General features: G+C 37.9%; 1 protein-coding gene across 3 annotated transcripts in view; it reads left to right on the top strand.

Moving 5' to 3' along the window:
• The window catches only part of malrd1 (MAM and LDL receptor class A domain containing 1), a 430,000-nt gene that overhangs the window by 191,804 nt on the left and 222,364 nt on the right, over nucleotides 1-15,832 (top strand). For all 3 annotated transcript variants that reach the window (XM_059972137.1, XM_059972136.1, XM_059972138.1), the window contains one exon: nucleotides 10,331-10,418. In XM_059972137.1, coding sequence (XP_059828120.1) covers nucleotides 10,331-10,418 — 88 coding nt within the window. The remainder of the gene's footprint in view (nucleotides 1-10,330; nucleotides 10,419-15,832) is intronic.

The following is a 15,832-nucleotide window of genomic DNA, read 5'->3' as shown; positions in this document are numbered from 1 at the left end:
AATAGTGTATTGTTTGCCCAATACAACAATGATAAAAGTAATGTATTCATTGGGAGACACTTTGGCCACTTCGTGAGATGAAAATTTGCCATCACAAATCACCAAAAATATCTGTTATTAGATTGCATTCCTCTAAACATTTTGTGGCATAAAATAGTTCATTTTAAACTAGCATACACAAAAAGTAAGAAGATTTTTTGTTCATTACTAATCCTTGAATGTATCAGCCCTGCTTGGGTGATTTCTCAAATGCTATCCGATTGTAATCTACCATTATTGATCTCTTTCTCAGTATTTCTAAATTTGCTCTGCACCAGCGTATCACATTCATGATCAGAAATCAAGATATAATCAAAATGATTCAATACAAGTAGTGTTAACAAGTATTTAGCATTACCTTACCACCGTCAAATACTCTATTGGCCTTTGATGAAAGCAAAACTCTGATTCTAATTAAATGTTTTCATCAGTGTTTCTGTCCTTGGAGGTTCAAGCAGAAAAAAAAATCCTCAAAAAAACAAAGTGCAGCCAACCTCTCAGCAGTGCCAAAGAGTTCTAAATTATAAGAGTGTGAAAAACATACCATTTAATTTATTCTTAGACCTAGATTTAAAGAAAAGGAAAATGCCTTCCATGAACGTGAATAAATATTCATTGCACAACAGTCCTAAGTAAAAGTTAATCTTTCTTTCATGTTTTTCCAAGATAAAGTTTGTTAGAATGCCATATCTGATATTTCATGTGCTTGCTTCTTTCACATTTGTTTTGAGAAAAGGGAACAGACTTCAACTGTGGTCTGCAAAGTGTTCACATAAGATTTAATTCTGTACAAACCACCTGTAATAATATAGCAGCTCCTCCAATATGGCAATAACTTATTATGTAACTTAGATGAAGGCATATCTCACAAATCTTATCCATGCTTTATGAAACAAGATTAGCGCTCAGGCACCAGAGTATTAGAAAGGATTACTGGAAATACAACTCTTAAGGAAAGCAGTTATGATTCATACAGCATGAAAGATGTAATTTTGCCATATGTTTATTAAACATAAGGAAACTTACACTGTATTGTGTGATGAGTTATAAACTGGAGTGACAGTCATCATATATGGTTAATGAAAAGTATGTCTGAAAAGGCAAATACCTGAAAACCAGGCAAGGTTTCTTTAATACAAATGAGAAATTTTGAGCAGTGAAATCTCTTGGGAGCAGGCAAAAGCTTTAAAATGTGGAGGTTAAACTGCAAAATTTGTTACCATGTGATTAGCTAGAGGCGCTACTCAATAAATACAGTTGAAAAATTGTAATCTCTTACTGTAAATTAAAATGATTAAATTTTTTTTCAAGATTTTGATTTATTTTCATGTGATCAATCTCAGATGGATTTGCAATAAATTTAAGTTCACTCTGCAAAGTCATAACCACATAAGAATTAAGCATTGATATAGTGTCAAAGTCAATAGAACATGGCAACAAAAAAATCATCCCCTTTGGCCCATCTAGACTTTGCTATTATTCTGTATAGTCCCATCAAACTGCACCTGGAACATAGCACCCATTTCCCTCCCATCCAAACTTCTCTTCAATACTGAAATTGAACCTGCATCCACCACTTCCTTTGGCAGCTCGTTCCACACTCTCACCACCTTCTGAGTGAAGAAGTTCCCACTCATGTTCCCCTGAAACATTTCACCTTTCAACCTTAACCCGTGACCTCTATTTCTAGTCTCAGTTAACAGTGGAAAAAAAAGCATACTTGAATTTCCCTATCTATATCCTACGTATACCTTTTGGATATGATTTTCTGATTTTTTAACATTGTACTTATAATTAATTTACATGATGTGGGTATCACCAGCAAAATCATCAGTTATTGCCCATCCCATAAAAGCTTGTCTCACCATTTTGTAGGACATTATAATGTCTCACTGGGACTTGAGGGTGATTGCAGCTTTAGATAGACAGGCAGACGTACTTTATTGATCCTGAGGGAAATTGGGTTTTGTTACTGTTGCACCAACCAAGAATAGAGTAGAAATATAGCAAAATAAAACCAGAAATAATTAAATGATAATGTAAATTATGCCAAGTGGAAGTAAGTCCAGGACCAGTCTATTGGCTCAGAGTGTCTGAAACTCCGAGGGAGGAGTTGTAAAGTTTGCTGGCCACAGGCAGGAATGACTTCCTATGACACTCAGTGTTACATCTCGGTGGAATAAATCTCTGGCTGAATGTACTCCTGTGCCTAACCAGTACATTATGGAGTGGATGGGAGACATTGTCCAAGATGGCATGCAACTTCCTCAGCGTCCTCTTTTCAGACACCACCGTCAGAGAGTCCAGTTCCACCGCCACAACATCACTGGTCTTACCAATGAGTTTGTTGATTCTGTTGGTGTCTGCTACCCTCAGCCTGCTGCCCCAGCACACAACAGCAAACATGATAGCACTGGCCACCACAGACACGTAGAACATCCTCAGCATCATCCAGCAGATGCTAAAGGACCTCAGACTCCTCAGGAAATAGCAACAGCTGTGACCCGCCTTGTAGACAAATCTTTATGATTTGTTCTGGAAGAATAGTATCACTAAAAGGCATCTATCTTTCTCATACTGTGCAAGCAGAAGTCTGCTTTACCAGATTTCCATGTTTCACTTGTGTCCACAACTACCTTGTGAGAGATATTTTATTTAATACAATACTCATTTTCCATTTTCCACCCAGTCCTTTTCTTGATATTTCAGGCATACAGGAAAGTCAATAGCAATATTAAAGTGACCCTTGCTAACTCAAACTAGGAAGCAATTTGGAAGATGACTTGTCCCTTGAGACTTGATGCTCTATTAAATTGATGTGATGTAGCTAAGTTTCCCAGAGCTTCCTGTTCATAAGCAAAGTTTTGAGTCAGAAATTGAATATTGGAAGAAAATTTCAAATTAAACATACAGTGAGGATATTTAAAATCATACTCTGACATAATATTGGAATATAATGCAGAAACATTCCAGTACACCAACAGTAGTTTCATAGGTTATAATGTCAATATCCTTGTTAAGCCAAGTGCAAAATCAACCTTTTATAATCCTTGATCTATTTCATGAATTTTAAAGAACTGAATAGAAGAAGAGTTAGAAAAATTAAAATGAAATAAAGTTCAAATAAAGTTAGGCCAGAGTGACTGGCAAATGCTAATTATAGTACCTCCCAAAGCAGCCAAGCTGTGGTAATTACAGGCAGTTGGTAAAATCTTTGCCCAATACCTACAGTAAGTCACAAAATTTATATGCAGAATTGGAGTAAAGACTTTTTTAGCAAACTAGATCATCGCATGTATGATCCTGATCAATGTGAACAAGAAAAGTTAGAACTATTTGATAAACAATGTGTATAAAGGACTTCACTCCTACTCAAAACCACAAGATATAGATCAATAACTATCAAATCAAAACGATATATTGAAGGCTGTAAGTACTAAAGGAGAAAACCTTTGAATATTATTAGAAGGATTCAATTAATATAATGGAAGGCTAAAAACAGACAAGTTTGCCTTTGTGTAGAACAAAACAGCAGATCTTTGAATATAAGTAGATACAAATAGATTATAGACATCCAAGGAAAAAGTTTAAGCAATTGTTAAGGCAAGGAAACTTTAAAAAACATTATTAGTAAGGAAAGCAAATACAATGTTAGCTTTCATTTCAAGAGAACTAAAGTATAAAAGCAAAGATGTAATGCTGACATTTAATAAAGCATTGGTCAGACTGCACTTGAGGTATTCTGCATAATTTTGGGCCCCTTATCTAAGAAAGGATGTGCTGACATCAGCAAGGGCCCAGAGGATGTTTAGAATGATCCCAGAATATGAAGAGCATTTGATGGCTTTAGGCCTGTATTTACTGGAATTTAGAAGAATGCAAGGGGATCTTATTGAACTCTATCAAATATTGAAATGCCGAGATAAAGTGGATGTGGAGTGAATGTGTCCTGTTGTAGGGTAGTCTAGGACCAGAAAGAATAGAAGGATGTCCCTTTAGAACAGAGAAGAGGAAGAATTTCTTTACCCAGAGCTTGGTGAACCTGTGGGCACCAAATCATTGGGTATATTTAAAGCAGAGTTTGATAGGTTCTTGACTAGGAAGGTAAGGATTATAGGGAGAAAGCAGGAGAATGAGGTATTGACCTGCTTGAATCAGGCTTCAGTTATACCAGTGCCTAAGAATATCATGGTAGAATGCCCCAATGACTATCTTCCTATAGCACTTATATCCTCTGTGAAGATGTGCTTTGGAAGGTTGGTGACGAAACTCCTGCCTAAGAATTGACTTGGATCTGCTTCAATTTGCCTACAGGGGCAACTGGTCTACAGCAGATGCCATTTCTTTGAGTCTTCGCTCAACCCTGGAACATCTGGACAATGAAGATGCATGCATCAACATGCTCTTCATCGACTACAGCTCGGCAAAGAGTAATGTAACCCCTCAAAAATAATCAATAAGCTTCAAGACCTTGGTCTCAATATTTCTTTGTGCATCTGGATCTTCAATTTCCTCATTTGAAGACCACACTCAGTTCAGATTGGCAAAAACATTTCCTCAACAATCTCTATCAGCACAGGTGCACTATTAAGGCTGTGTGCTTATCTTCCTGATCTACTTGCTTTATACCAGCTATAACTGTGAGGCCCACATAGCTCCAACGCCATCTTTAAGTTTGCTCTTGACAGTACTCTCATTGGCCAAATCAATGGTAGTGATAAATCAGCATTAGTGGGGAAATTGAAAATCTAGTAGAATGGTGCCACTAAAACAAACTCTTACTCGATACCAGCAAGACCAAGAAGCTGATTGTTGACATCAGGAGGAGGAAAGCAGAGGTCCGTCAGACTGTCCTCACTGAGGGATCAGAGGTGAAAGGGTCAACAACTTTAAATTCTTCAGTGTTATCATTTTATAAGATTTTTCCAGGGCCCAGTATGTAAATGTTACTGTGATGAAAGCATAGCAGTGCCTCTACATCCTTAGATAATTGTGAAGTTTCAGCATGACATCTAAAACTTTGACAAACTTCTACAGATATGTGGTGGAGACTATATTGAGTACTGTATGTTGACTGATTGCATCATGGCCTGGTATGGAAACACCAAGGCTCTTGAATGGAAAATCTTATGAAAGGTAATGGATATGGCCCATTCCATCATGGGTAGCACAAACCATACTACTGTGAGCACTTCCACATGGAGTGCTCTTGCAGGAAAGCAGCATCCATCATCAAGGATCCCTATCATCCAGGCCATGCTCTCTTCTCGGTGCTGCCATCAAGAAGGTCCAGGAATCTCAGGATCTAGATAACCAGGTGCAAAATCAGTCATTAACCCTCAACCATTAGGCTCTTGGACCACAGGGGATAACTTCACTTGTCCCATCACTGAACTATTCACACAACCTATGGACTCACTTTTAAAGACTCTTCATCTCATGCTCTCAATATTTACTGCTTATTTACATTATTATTATTTTCTTTTTATTTCACTGTTTGCTGTGTTTTGCACATTGATTGTCTGTCCTTTGGGTATGGTCTTTCATTGATTCTATCGTGTTTCTTGGATTTACTGTGTTGCCTAAAAGAAAATTAATCTCATTGTTTTATATGGTAACATATACATACTTTGACAATAAATTTGTTCGGTATTTTGAAATTTGAATAGCATTGAGAGGGTTAATAAATCAGCCATGAATGGCAGAACCGACTCAATGGATTGAATTGTCTTATTCTGATCCTGTGTCCTATAATCGTCTGGCCTTACTAGGAGCATTCCTAACATTGTGTAGTGCTATATATGATTCTTACTAGCCATGCAACAGCACTAATACTGTTCTATCACTTTCTAAAGAGAAACTGGTGTCATATAACTGATAAGTGAAAACTAGATGAGAACATTTTCTATCATGAAGTAGCAGTTCTGATTTGCCGTGCAATTGTCAAGGACCAAAAAATCATGTTTGAATTGCGTAAATTGATGATTTATAGAAACCATTCTCCCTCCAGAAATGGGCAGTCACCTTTGACTTTGGAGTGAAAAGGTTTCATCAGCTTCAAGTGGCCATAAATCCTATTGTGGTCTTAGACCAATAGCACCATTAATAATCCCTGTTCGTAAGTCCAGGCTATGAAAAATATTACCACATATGTTTTCTGACACAAGGAGTGAAATCAAAATCTTTACATGGTCAACAATGGAAGCCAATTTTCTTGTTAAGATACTGGAGATAGATGAAAATAGACAAAATGCTTTTTTTAATAATAACTCTACAAATGAACCATACAGCTTGAAGACATCTTGTAAATAGCTAATGTTGGCAGAAGAAAGTTGTATTATATGGAGGGCACAGAGTTATCTTTCTAATTGTTTAGGGAAGCAGGCTTTGGAAGAATTTTGCATTGAATACTATGTGCTTGTGAGAGTTAAAGCAATAGTATGATGTTTTGTATTTTGGCTTGTATATAGATCTTGAAGAACTCATAGATAATTTGTTGAGATTGCAGAGCTAATCTAATAACTATCTTCATGGAGTTGGAAGTGACCAGTGAGACCTATGCAAATTGTACTCATGGATCATTATGAGAAGTGGATTGGTAACTTCATAGTAGACTTAGATAGTCACTGTAAATAGACTGAGACAAGAACTATTGAGTCTTGTTCCAAAGACTATGTTTGAAACACTATCAAGGAATTGAAATCCATTTTCTACTGTTAGTTTACCTGAAGAAGTGTTATCAGATAATTGTCCTCTGTTTTGTTCATTTCTATTTGAGCACTCAATAAAATAGAAAGCTGGAAAGCATTTATGGTGTTTTCCCTATCTTTCAGTATCAAATGGTGTGGCTGAGAGAGCAATTAAAGTTTTCAAAGAAGAACTGAAGAAACAAGGATTACAGATGCATTCACGTTTAGCACAGAAATTTAAATAAGCTAACTTTCTCTCAAATACCAAAATGATGTCATATTCTTCAGTTAGCTGTATCCATCCTAAGAATAAGGCTATGTTTAACAGGACCAGTCAGATAGTGAGAGCAGAGAATTGTGAAGTCAATTTTAGTTCCCTTCCAAACTAAACATCAGATTTTGGTAAATGGAAAGATTAATTGGTAAAATACATTAATCAATTTTTAATTTGGGCAACAAGAAAACATAATTATGACACAGGGTGTCCATTCCCCCCATCTGGTTCTACCCATCACTTACAAGTCTCTGCCCCATCCCTCCCTTGTGCTGCTATATATGGCAATCATTCCTCTTCCCTGTGCTACAGGATCACAAACCAAAGCTTCAATAATCACCTTTTGGCTCCACAAATGTTATTTCATCCATTCAGGTCTTTCAGGGGTCTGCTTTTATTTTCAGTTGAACTTGTTAGTGTTCTTGTGTTAACAACATGTAACCAACCCTACACACAGAAATGAAGTACTGGATCAATATTGAAGATTATAGCACAATGAGGTATTTATGTAAAAATAGGAGACAGAATAAGAATGCTACAAGTACATCACTTAACTCCTGCAAAAGATGTATAAGAGAATGTCAAAGAAATATGTGATGAGTTATGTTACAGAAGGCAATTGAGTGGAAGCTGTGAAAGAAATGACACAGCTCTCCTTGTCTTTCTATGATTCTCAATTGCACCTTCACTAACTCCAGTGTGAACAACTATTACGTGTAGGCGTACATACATTATCCTCAATGAAATCCAGCCTCAAGTCATAAGTGAAGTAATGAAAGAAGCCATGGATCTGTGCACTTGCAAATTTCAGAACATAAGAAATGTATTTGTCTCTCTTGGTCACAGGAAATTTAATTCCATTACTATTCAAATAACTTAGACTTTCAATAGATGAAAATAATTAACTTAGTAAAATGCACTGATGAATTTTTAAAGTTTTGTTCTTGGTAGAGGCAGTTTGTTCTGCAACTCCAGGCCTTCATAATTTATTTTTAAAAATCTATGATGTGTTAGGTATTTCTGTTTGATCCACAGATTTACAAAGTGCATCTTCAAATTTTCCTTCCACACCATGCAAATGTTTTTGAAGATATTGTGGTCCCATTTTGAAGTTAATGAAATGGTGCAGTCAGTGAAATACTGTTGAAGTACATCACAAATTTTGAAGAGGTGTCATATGATTAACTCAATACTACTATACTAACATTTTCAAAAACAATAGATTGCTTGCATTAACAATAATTGTAGTCAGCAAAACATTATTACCGATTTCCATTGTAATTACATTTTGTTAAACAGATTTTTTTACAGTTCAATATTCTGCAGCAGAGAGTGAGGTCAGCTGAGAAGTTCATTGGTGTCTCTCTTCCCACCGTTACACTACACACTTCACCCGCAAAGCAAACAGCGTTATGAAGGACCCCATGCACCCCTCATACAAACTCTTCTCCCTCCTGCCATCTGGGAAAAGGCACTGAAGCATTTGGGCTTTCACAACCAGACTATGTAATAGTTTCTTACCCTAAGCCATCAGACTCCTCAATACCCAGAGTTGACTGACACCAACTTACTGCCCTCTATTGTGCCTATTGTCAAGTTTATTATTTATGGTATAACTGCACTGCTTCGTGCACTTTATGCAGTCCTGGGTAGGTCTGTAGTATAGTGTTTTTTTCTGTGTTGTTTTTATGTAGTTCAGTGTAGTTTTTGTATTGTTTCATGTAGCACCATGGTCCTGAAAAACATTGTCTCATTTTTACTATGCACTGTACCAGCAGTTATGGTCGAAATGACAATAAAATGTGACTTGACTTGACATCAAGTGATTTGTTTATCTGACACCAATTAACACACCCTTGGCAATATTTGCCTCAGAGTGTATTTTGAGAGGATTATTAGAATTTCAAAGACATTGAGGTTATTTGAGTGTATTATAGGTAGAATTCACTGACCTGAATTTCCTCAAGGCTTGATCATAAACACAAGTGATTCTGCAGATGCTGGAAATACAGAGTTAACAAAAGCAAAATGTTGGAGGAACTTAGTAGGTCAAGCAGCATCAGTGGAAGGGTCTCAGGTTAAAATGTCAGCTTTTTATTCCTCTCTGCATGATCTGCCTTGTTCCTCCAGCAATTTGTGTGTTTTCTTTAAAGCTGTCTCACCTCTCCCACAGCATTTTCATCTTCAATAGAAAAGTAGACCTATTTAAGCATCAGGAAGCTCTTGCGACATTTCATCACAGCTAAAGTGGTGAAGTGACAATGGTTATGTGAAAATTGCAGGTATTGGGTCTTTAGAAAATTCAGAGATGTGGCTTATATAGTCTGTTCTTCCTAAAGCGATCTGGAGACATAGAAGCTGAGAGCTACAGTGGTTTCCAGCTCTACTGGTAAAGGAGAGATGAGTGAGTGGCAGTATTCATCCCACAGTCATCATTACTATAGAATATCTGAACCCATGCTTTTGGTGCTCTTGAGACAAGTGCTGGTTGACTCATACACCACAGGAATCGGCCTTTTTGGCTCACACTAATCCAATGATTATTCTCCCTGCATTCTTATCAATTCTACCAACCACTCCCTTCATTATTCAACCACTCACTTGCACATTAGGGGAAGCTTTTATAATCCAACCTATAATTCTTTAAGAGGTGGGAGAAAACTAGAGCATCCAGAAGAAACACACACGGTCGCAGTGAGAGCATGCGAACTCCACAATGGCAGATCAGAGATCAGAATTCAATCCAATTCATCAGAGTAAGTGATGAACCCCCCCCTCCCCACCCCCAGAAATGCACATGCTGTAAATCTGATATAAAAAAAATTGCAGGGAACACTCAGCAGGTAAGTCAGCATCTGTAGAAAGAGAAAAAGAGCTAACATATCAGGCCAAGAACCTTCTTTCCACAAGTTCTACCTTATCTACTGAGGGTTCCCAGCATTTTCTGTGGTTAGATGATTGTAGACTTAGATACAAAGTCGAAGGGTATAAGAAGATAGTTATAGATAGAGTATAGGGATTGACTGATGGTAGTGAGAATTTCCACAGCAGAACAGCTAAGACAACGTTTTAGCTGCAGCAGAGAAAATCATCTTTGACCATTAATGTGATAATCATGAAATTTGATATACTGAATTATTATGAGCTACAATCAACAAAAGTAAAATTAGAGATTTATTGTCATCAAATTGAATAAACTTTCTCTGTAAAGTAGAATTTACGATTTATAACTGAATAATCTGTTCTCATTAGCTGATCTATTACCAGTTATAAGTTTATATCTATATCAGTGTAAGGGTAATATTGCTGTTTTTGTATTTTGGAACAGGTATTAGTGAAAGGAACTGTAGGAGATAATTTAGGAGGAGATATTGGAATCGATGACCTTTCTTTCATGAATTGTAATCTTTATAGTGGTAAGCATATTATTTATTTTTCAGTTACAGAAATAGTTGTCTTGATATTTATTAACATTGTGCATTTAGCCTCATTGCAAAATTATTGAAAGATAATGCTGTGAAGGATATAGCAGTAATGTGGCTAGAATAAGTTCCCGTTACAGTATATTAAAGGTAAAAAAGTGTACATCTGATGATAAATTAGTTGGTAATAACTAATGTTATTGTTACATAATTTAAAACAGGATGGAAAATAATATCACTTGATTAGATAAAACATTAATTTACATTTATATAGAAACTTTAATTCAGTAAACAATTCCAGGGAGCCTCAAGGAAGAGTAATCAGATAAGAATTGATATCAGCAAAGAAGAAATTATTATGACATATGATTAGACAGTGGCTAAGGGACTAGGTTTAATGAAGTACTGTGTACTTAAAGGTGAACCAGGCTAAAGGAAGAGAGGTTAGGAAGGCAATACAAAAGATTAGGGGTGAGATGCTTGAAGAAATAAAGTAAATTATGCCAAATGCCAGAGGCCAAAAGTGGAGAGACACGGGATTCTTATTGATTTGCAGGAAGGAAGGCGCAGAACTAGGAGGGACACGCAAGGTTCTTAGCACTTGATAGAATCACAGAATGCTTACAGCACAAGTGGAAATGACTGAGCCTTTCAAGTCCATACTGCTCTGACTAAGGGTAATCCAGTTTTAGATGACTGCTGTCCTATGTTCTTTTCCAGTGCAGTACAGGGGTTATCTGAGTGCAAGCCTCCAAATAAACGCATTGTTGCTGAGACTCCAAACCACTTTGGCTTAGAGGGTCTCAGAGATGTACATGAATTGGCATGACTGAATATTGAACTTCTGAAATTTATTCCCAATTGGGAGTTATTTTTATACTTAAGTGCTAAAAAAACATTTTGCACTGTTATCAATTGAAAGTGTTGAAACTAATTTAACTAAACAATCACAACTATAACTACCGGCCCTTTCTTCTAGGAGTTCATGCCTGCCATTCATAAAAATGAGCATTACTTCCTTTGCACCAAGCTCAAGGGCAGGTTTGTCAGCCTGAGTGCTGGAGGCCTGTGGGAATTTGTGTTGACCCACTGGGCCACATGGGAGTCCATTGCAGGAGCACAGGGGCATTCACAATGGGGAGAGGCTGGACAGATAAAGTCACTGCCATATATCGGAAAGATCCTGAGTTAAATCCCAGTGTTCGTCCACTTTTATGCCCTTTGCCCAAAACCCTTGATTTCTTTCCTTAATAGAAATCTTATAATTCAGCCTTTAATATGCACAAAGACACCTGCCCACAGCTCTTTATGGTAAGGAGTTGCAATGATTCAAAATGCTCTCAGAAAATAAATTCTTCCTCATCTCAATTTCAAATGGATGTCTTGCAAGAGATTCTACAGGTGCCAGAAATCTGGGTCAACAAGTACAAACTGCTTGAGGAACTCAGTCAGTCATCCTGTATCTAAGGAGGGAAACAGTCAGTCCTGAAGAAGGGTCAGGACATTTAATGAAAGATCAATCCTAATGAAGGGTCTAGAATCTAAATATTGACTGTTCATTTTTCTCCATAGTTGCTGCTTCCTGTTAAATAGATGTTAAATGGGTGTTTCTTCTTTCTAAGACTCTGCACTCTTGTTCTAGATTCTCCCATAAGAGGAAACACTATCTCAGCATTTACTCTGAAGGGACCCTTAAAATCATGTGTTTTGGTCAGATCACTTTCCATTCCTCAATGAATAGAGGCTCAACCTGTTTAACCTTACGGGAATGCCCCCATATCCAGAATAATTCAAGCAAATCTTTTCAGAGCTTCCCTCAATGAATTCACACTTCCATTTTTAAGTAAGAGGATGAAAATAGTTCACAATATTCTCAATGAGTGACTTGTATAAATGCAGTAAAACATCCCCATTTTGGATCACAAACCCCCTTGTAATGAGGATCAACATTCCATTAGGTTTTCCCTATTACCTGCTGTACGTGTGCACTAGTTCTTTGTGTTTCCTCTACTGGACCACCATTGATGCTGCCCTCACTTCCATCTCCTCCACTTCACAGACATTTGTGCTCACCCCCTCTTCTTGCCAGCATAACAGGGGTAGACTTTCTCTTGTCCTTACCTACCTCCCATGAACTTCATTTTCCACAACTTCTTCTGTCTTCAATGAGATCCAACTCCAGACACGTCTTTACCTCCCCCCCCCCCCACTCTCTGCTTTTCATAGGCATCACTCCCTCTATGATTCCCTCATCCGTTCATCCCTCTGCACTAATCTCCCTCCTGGCACTTAACCATTCAAGTGACCTAAGTGCTACATCTGCCTATTCATCTGCTCCCTCACTTCCATTCAGGACCCAAAACAGACCTTCCAGGTGAGGCAACATTTCATCTGAAAATCTTTTGGGGTTGTCTACTGTATCCAGTGCTTCCAATGCAGCCTCCTCTACATTGGCGAGACCCAGCGTAGACTGGGGGATCATTTCATCAAGGACCTCAGCTCAATCCACAAAATGCAGAATTTCCTGGTGGCCAATCATTTCAATTCCGATCTCCATTCCCGTTCTGACATATCATCCGTGGCCTCCTCTTCAGCTGTGATAAGGCTACTCTCATGTTGCAGGAGCAACACTTCATATTCTGGTTAGGTAGCCTCCAACCTGATTGCATGAACATTGATTTCTCCAACTTCCATTAATTTTTGCTCTCCCCCTTCCCTCTTAATCAATTCCCCACTCTGGCCTCTAACTTCTTCTCACCAGCCTATTACCTCCCCCATTGCCCTTCTTCCTTCCCTTTCTCCCATGGTCCACTCTCCTCTCCTATCAGATTCCTTCTTCTGCAGCTTTTTCCCGTTTCCACCTATCACATCCCAGCTTCTTTCTTCATCCCCCCCCCCCCAATCACCAGGCTTCACCTATCATCTTCTAACTTGTCATCTTTGCCCTCTCCTCACCTACTTATTCTGACATCTCCCCCACTTCCTTTCCAGTCCTGATAAAGGACCTCAGTCCGGAACGTTGACTGTTTATTCATTTCCATAGATACGGCCTGACCTGCTGAGTTCCTCCAGTATTTTTGCGTGCTGCTCTGCTGGATCCCACGTCCTTTGTACTGCAGCTTTTCTCCATTTATATACTACATTGCTTCCTGATTGGTTCTAGGGTGTTTTGCTCCAGAAAACTATTCCAAATGCACTCTATGAGTTTGCCCTGAAGCTACCCGTTGCAGCTTCATTAACTCAATTTACTGTAGATTAAATATTTCCATAATTATTGTATAGCTCTTTTTACTTACACACAATATTTGTTGATGTATACCTTTTTGTACAGTGTGGTTACATTATGTAGGTCTATATTCTGGTTTTGACACCATCTTATAAAACCTTACTCCTTTATTTTGCTATATCGTTAGTACCAACATGTACCATGGTCACTGGCCATTGACCCTTTGCTTTCAGGATGCTCAGTAGCCATTTTGTGCATCTTTTAATCCAGCACCAGAAAGATGATATATAATACTAGAATCATGACTGTGACCAAAGAAGCACCTATTCTGTTTCCCCTACAATGAAAACACCACAACCTCATCGACTTGGTTGATACTTACTCTAAATGTCAAGTCAAGCTACACAGCTCAAGGACAATTAAAGATGGGTAACAACGGTTAGGTTTTCAAATAATGCCAAGTTCTGAAAATAAATTGGAAATCCTTTAGCACTTCCATATTGTTTAGTTTGTTTTTAATCACATACATTGTTCACGATGAGATTAATATTTTATATCATGGTGGCGAGGAATATAAATTTCTAAGTCGACAGTGAATGACAAAATGTCTTAGTGAAAATTTAGGTAAAATATTGAAAGTAAAAGCATAGACCAACAGTAGTGAAAAAGAAAGTTAGAGATTGAAGATCTTGGAGAGGCTATGGCGTTCTTAGGAATCCACATTGAGTGATTCGAGTTTTCTCTGAACAACTTAGAATGAAAAGTGACTTAAAAAGGTAGGTCAGGAATAATTATATCAAAACAAACTGAGCAATTTTCATTCTGAACTAATTTTGTTATCACATAGGTACTTTAAAGAAGGAAATACAATCTAGTCTTTTGATTCATAAACATGTTTATTTGCTACCAAAAGCTGTTACTGTTGTATCTAGCATATGAGATAGAACAGTACAACATATGTTGTGTCGAACTATATAAATGTACTCCACAATCAGTCCATCTATTCCTTCCTATACAGCCCATAATCCTCTTTTTTCTAATATCCATGTGCCAATCTAAGAGTCTCTCGAATGTTTCTCACCTCCCCACAGTGTATTCCAGATCACTCTACCTCCAACATCTGCCTTAAACTTTCCTCTACTCATTTTTCTTACTGCTCAGAGCCTTTAGTATCAATGGAGCATTCTTGTTCTAAAAGTTAACCGTTGTCCTATAAAAGCAATTCAGTTCTGCATACAGTATATGACAAGGTTACGCTTTACATTGGGTGTTGTTCAATGACTGTTCAGAAATCGTCTCTGCCAAAATAATTAAACATGCGTAACCCCCTGGGTCACCTCAGGCTCGCTCAGCTCGTTCTCATCTAGGGAGAGCAGCCTTTGGCCCAGCCAGACTGGATAATTAGCGTGAGTGGATGCTGTGTGATGTCCCTGCCTCACCAAAGAACAGACAGTACACCATATGCGATTAACTGATTACAGTTTATAAAGATTACTATAATTAGGTGATTATTGATGATATAGTATACATGAAAGAAAAGAAAATAAAGAAAATGCGCCAAACTTATCAAAGTCCAAACCACTTCGTGCACAGCCGTTGGCGCTCAATTACTGAAGTCTTCCGGCCACCATTCGAACCCCTCCAAACTCCTTGACTCGCAGCTCAGGACCACCCGAAGTGGTCAACCAAGCACATCTATCTTCGTCTCCTCTCCTCGGGGTACCTCCTGACCTTGGACCCCCGCTTGGGGGTCGCCCAGTTTACAGTACCGCATCCTCTCTCTCTTACCCCCTCGCACCGATCTCCCCAAAAGCCCGCCAACAATCGCTTACAGACTCAGAAGAAAGAACAACATTAATCCCAATTGGCTTACAAAGGAATACAATTCTCGTTATCAGTAAATTTTAACCCAAACAAGCTTCCAGCACTCTCTCGCAACAAAGAAGAATTCCTACTTTTAACAAAACAAAGAAGCCATTTTGATTAACATTTGCAGTAACAAAGAAATTTACAAACAATTTACACATGTCATTTATCACACAGCTGGAATTCTATGTTCTAGAAACAAAAATAGCAGAATTAGAGTGGTAATCAGATATGTGTTGTATGTCCAAGTCAGAGGTAGAATTTAGAAAGAGCTAGGCAGTTCTTTCTTCATTTGCACTTTACAAAGAAATCCGCT

Source organism: Hypanus sabinus, chromosome 6 (assembly GCF_030144855.1).
Source record: "Hypanus sabinus isolate sHypSab1 chromosome 6, sHypSab1.hap1, whole genome shotgun sequence".
In the NCBI taxonomy this organism is placed as follows: Eukaryota; Metazoa; Chordata; class Chondrichthyes; order Myliobatiformes; family Dasyatidae; genus Hypanus; species Hypanus sabinus.
The sequence above is the reverse complement of the archived record's forward strand: the minus strand, read 5'-3'. Positions and strand labels throughout refer to the sequence as shown.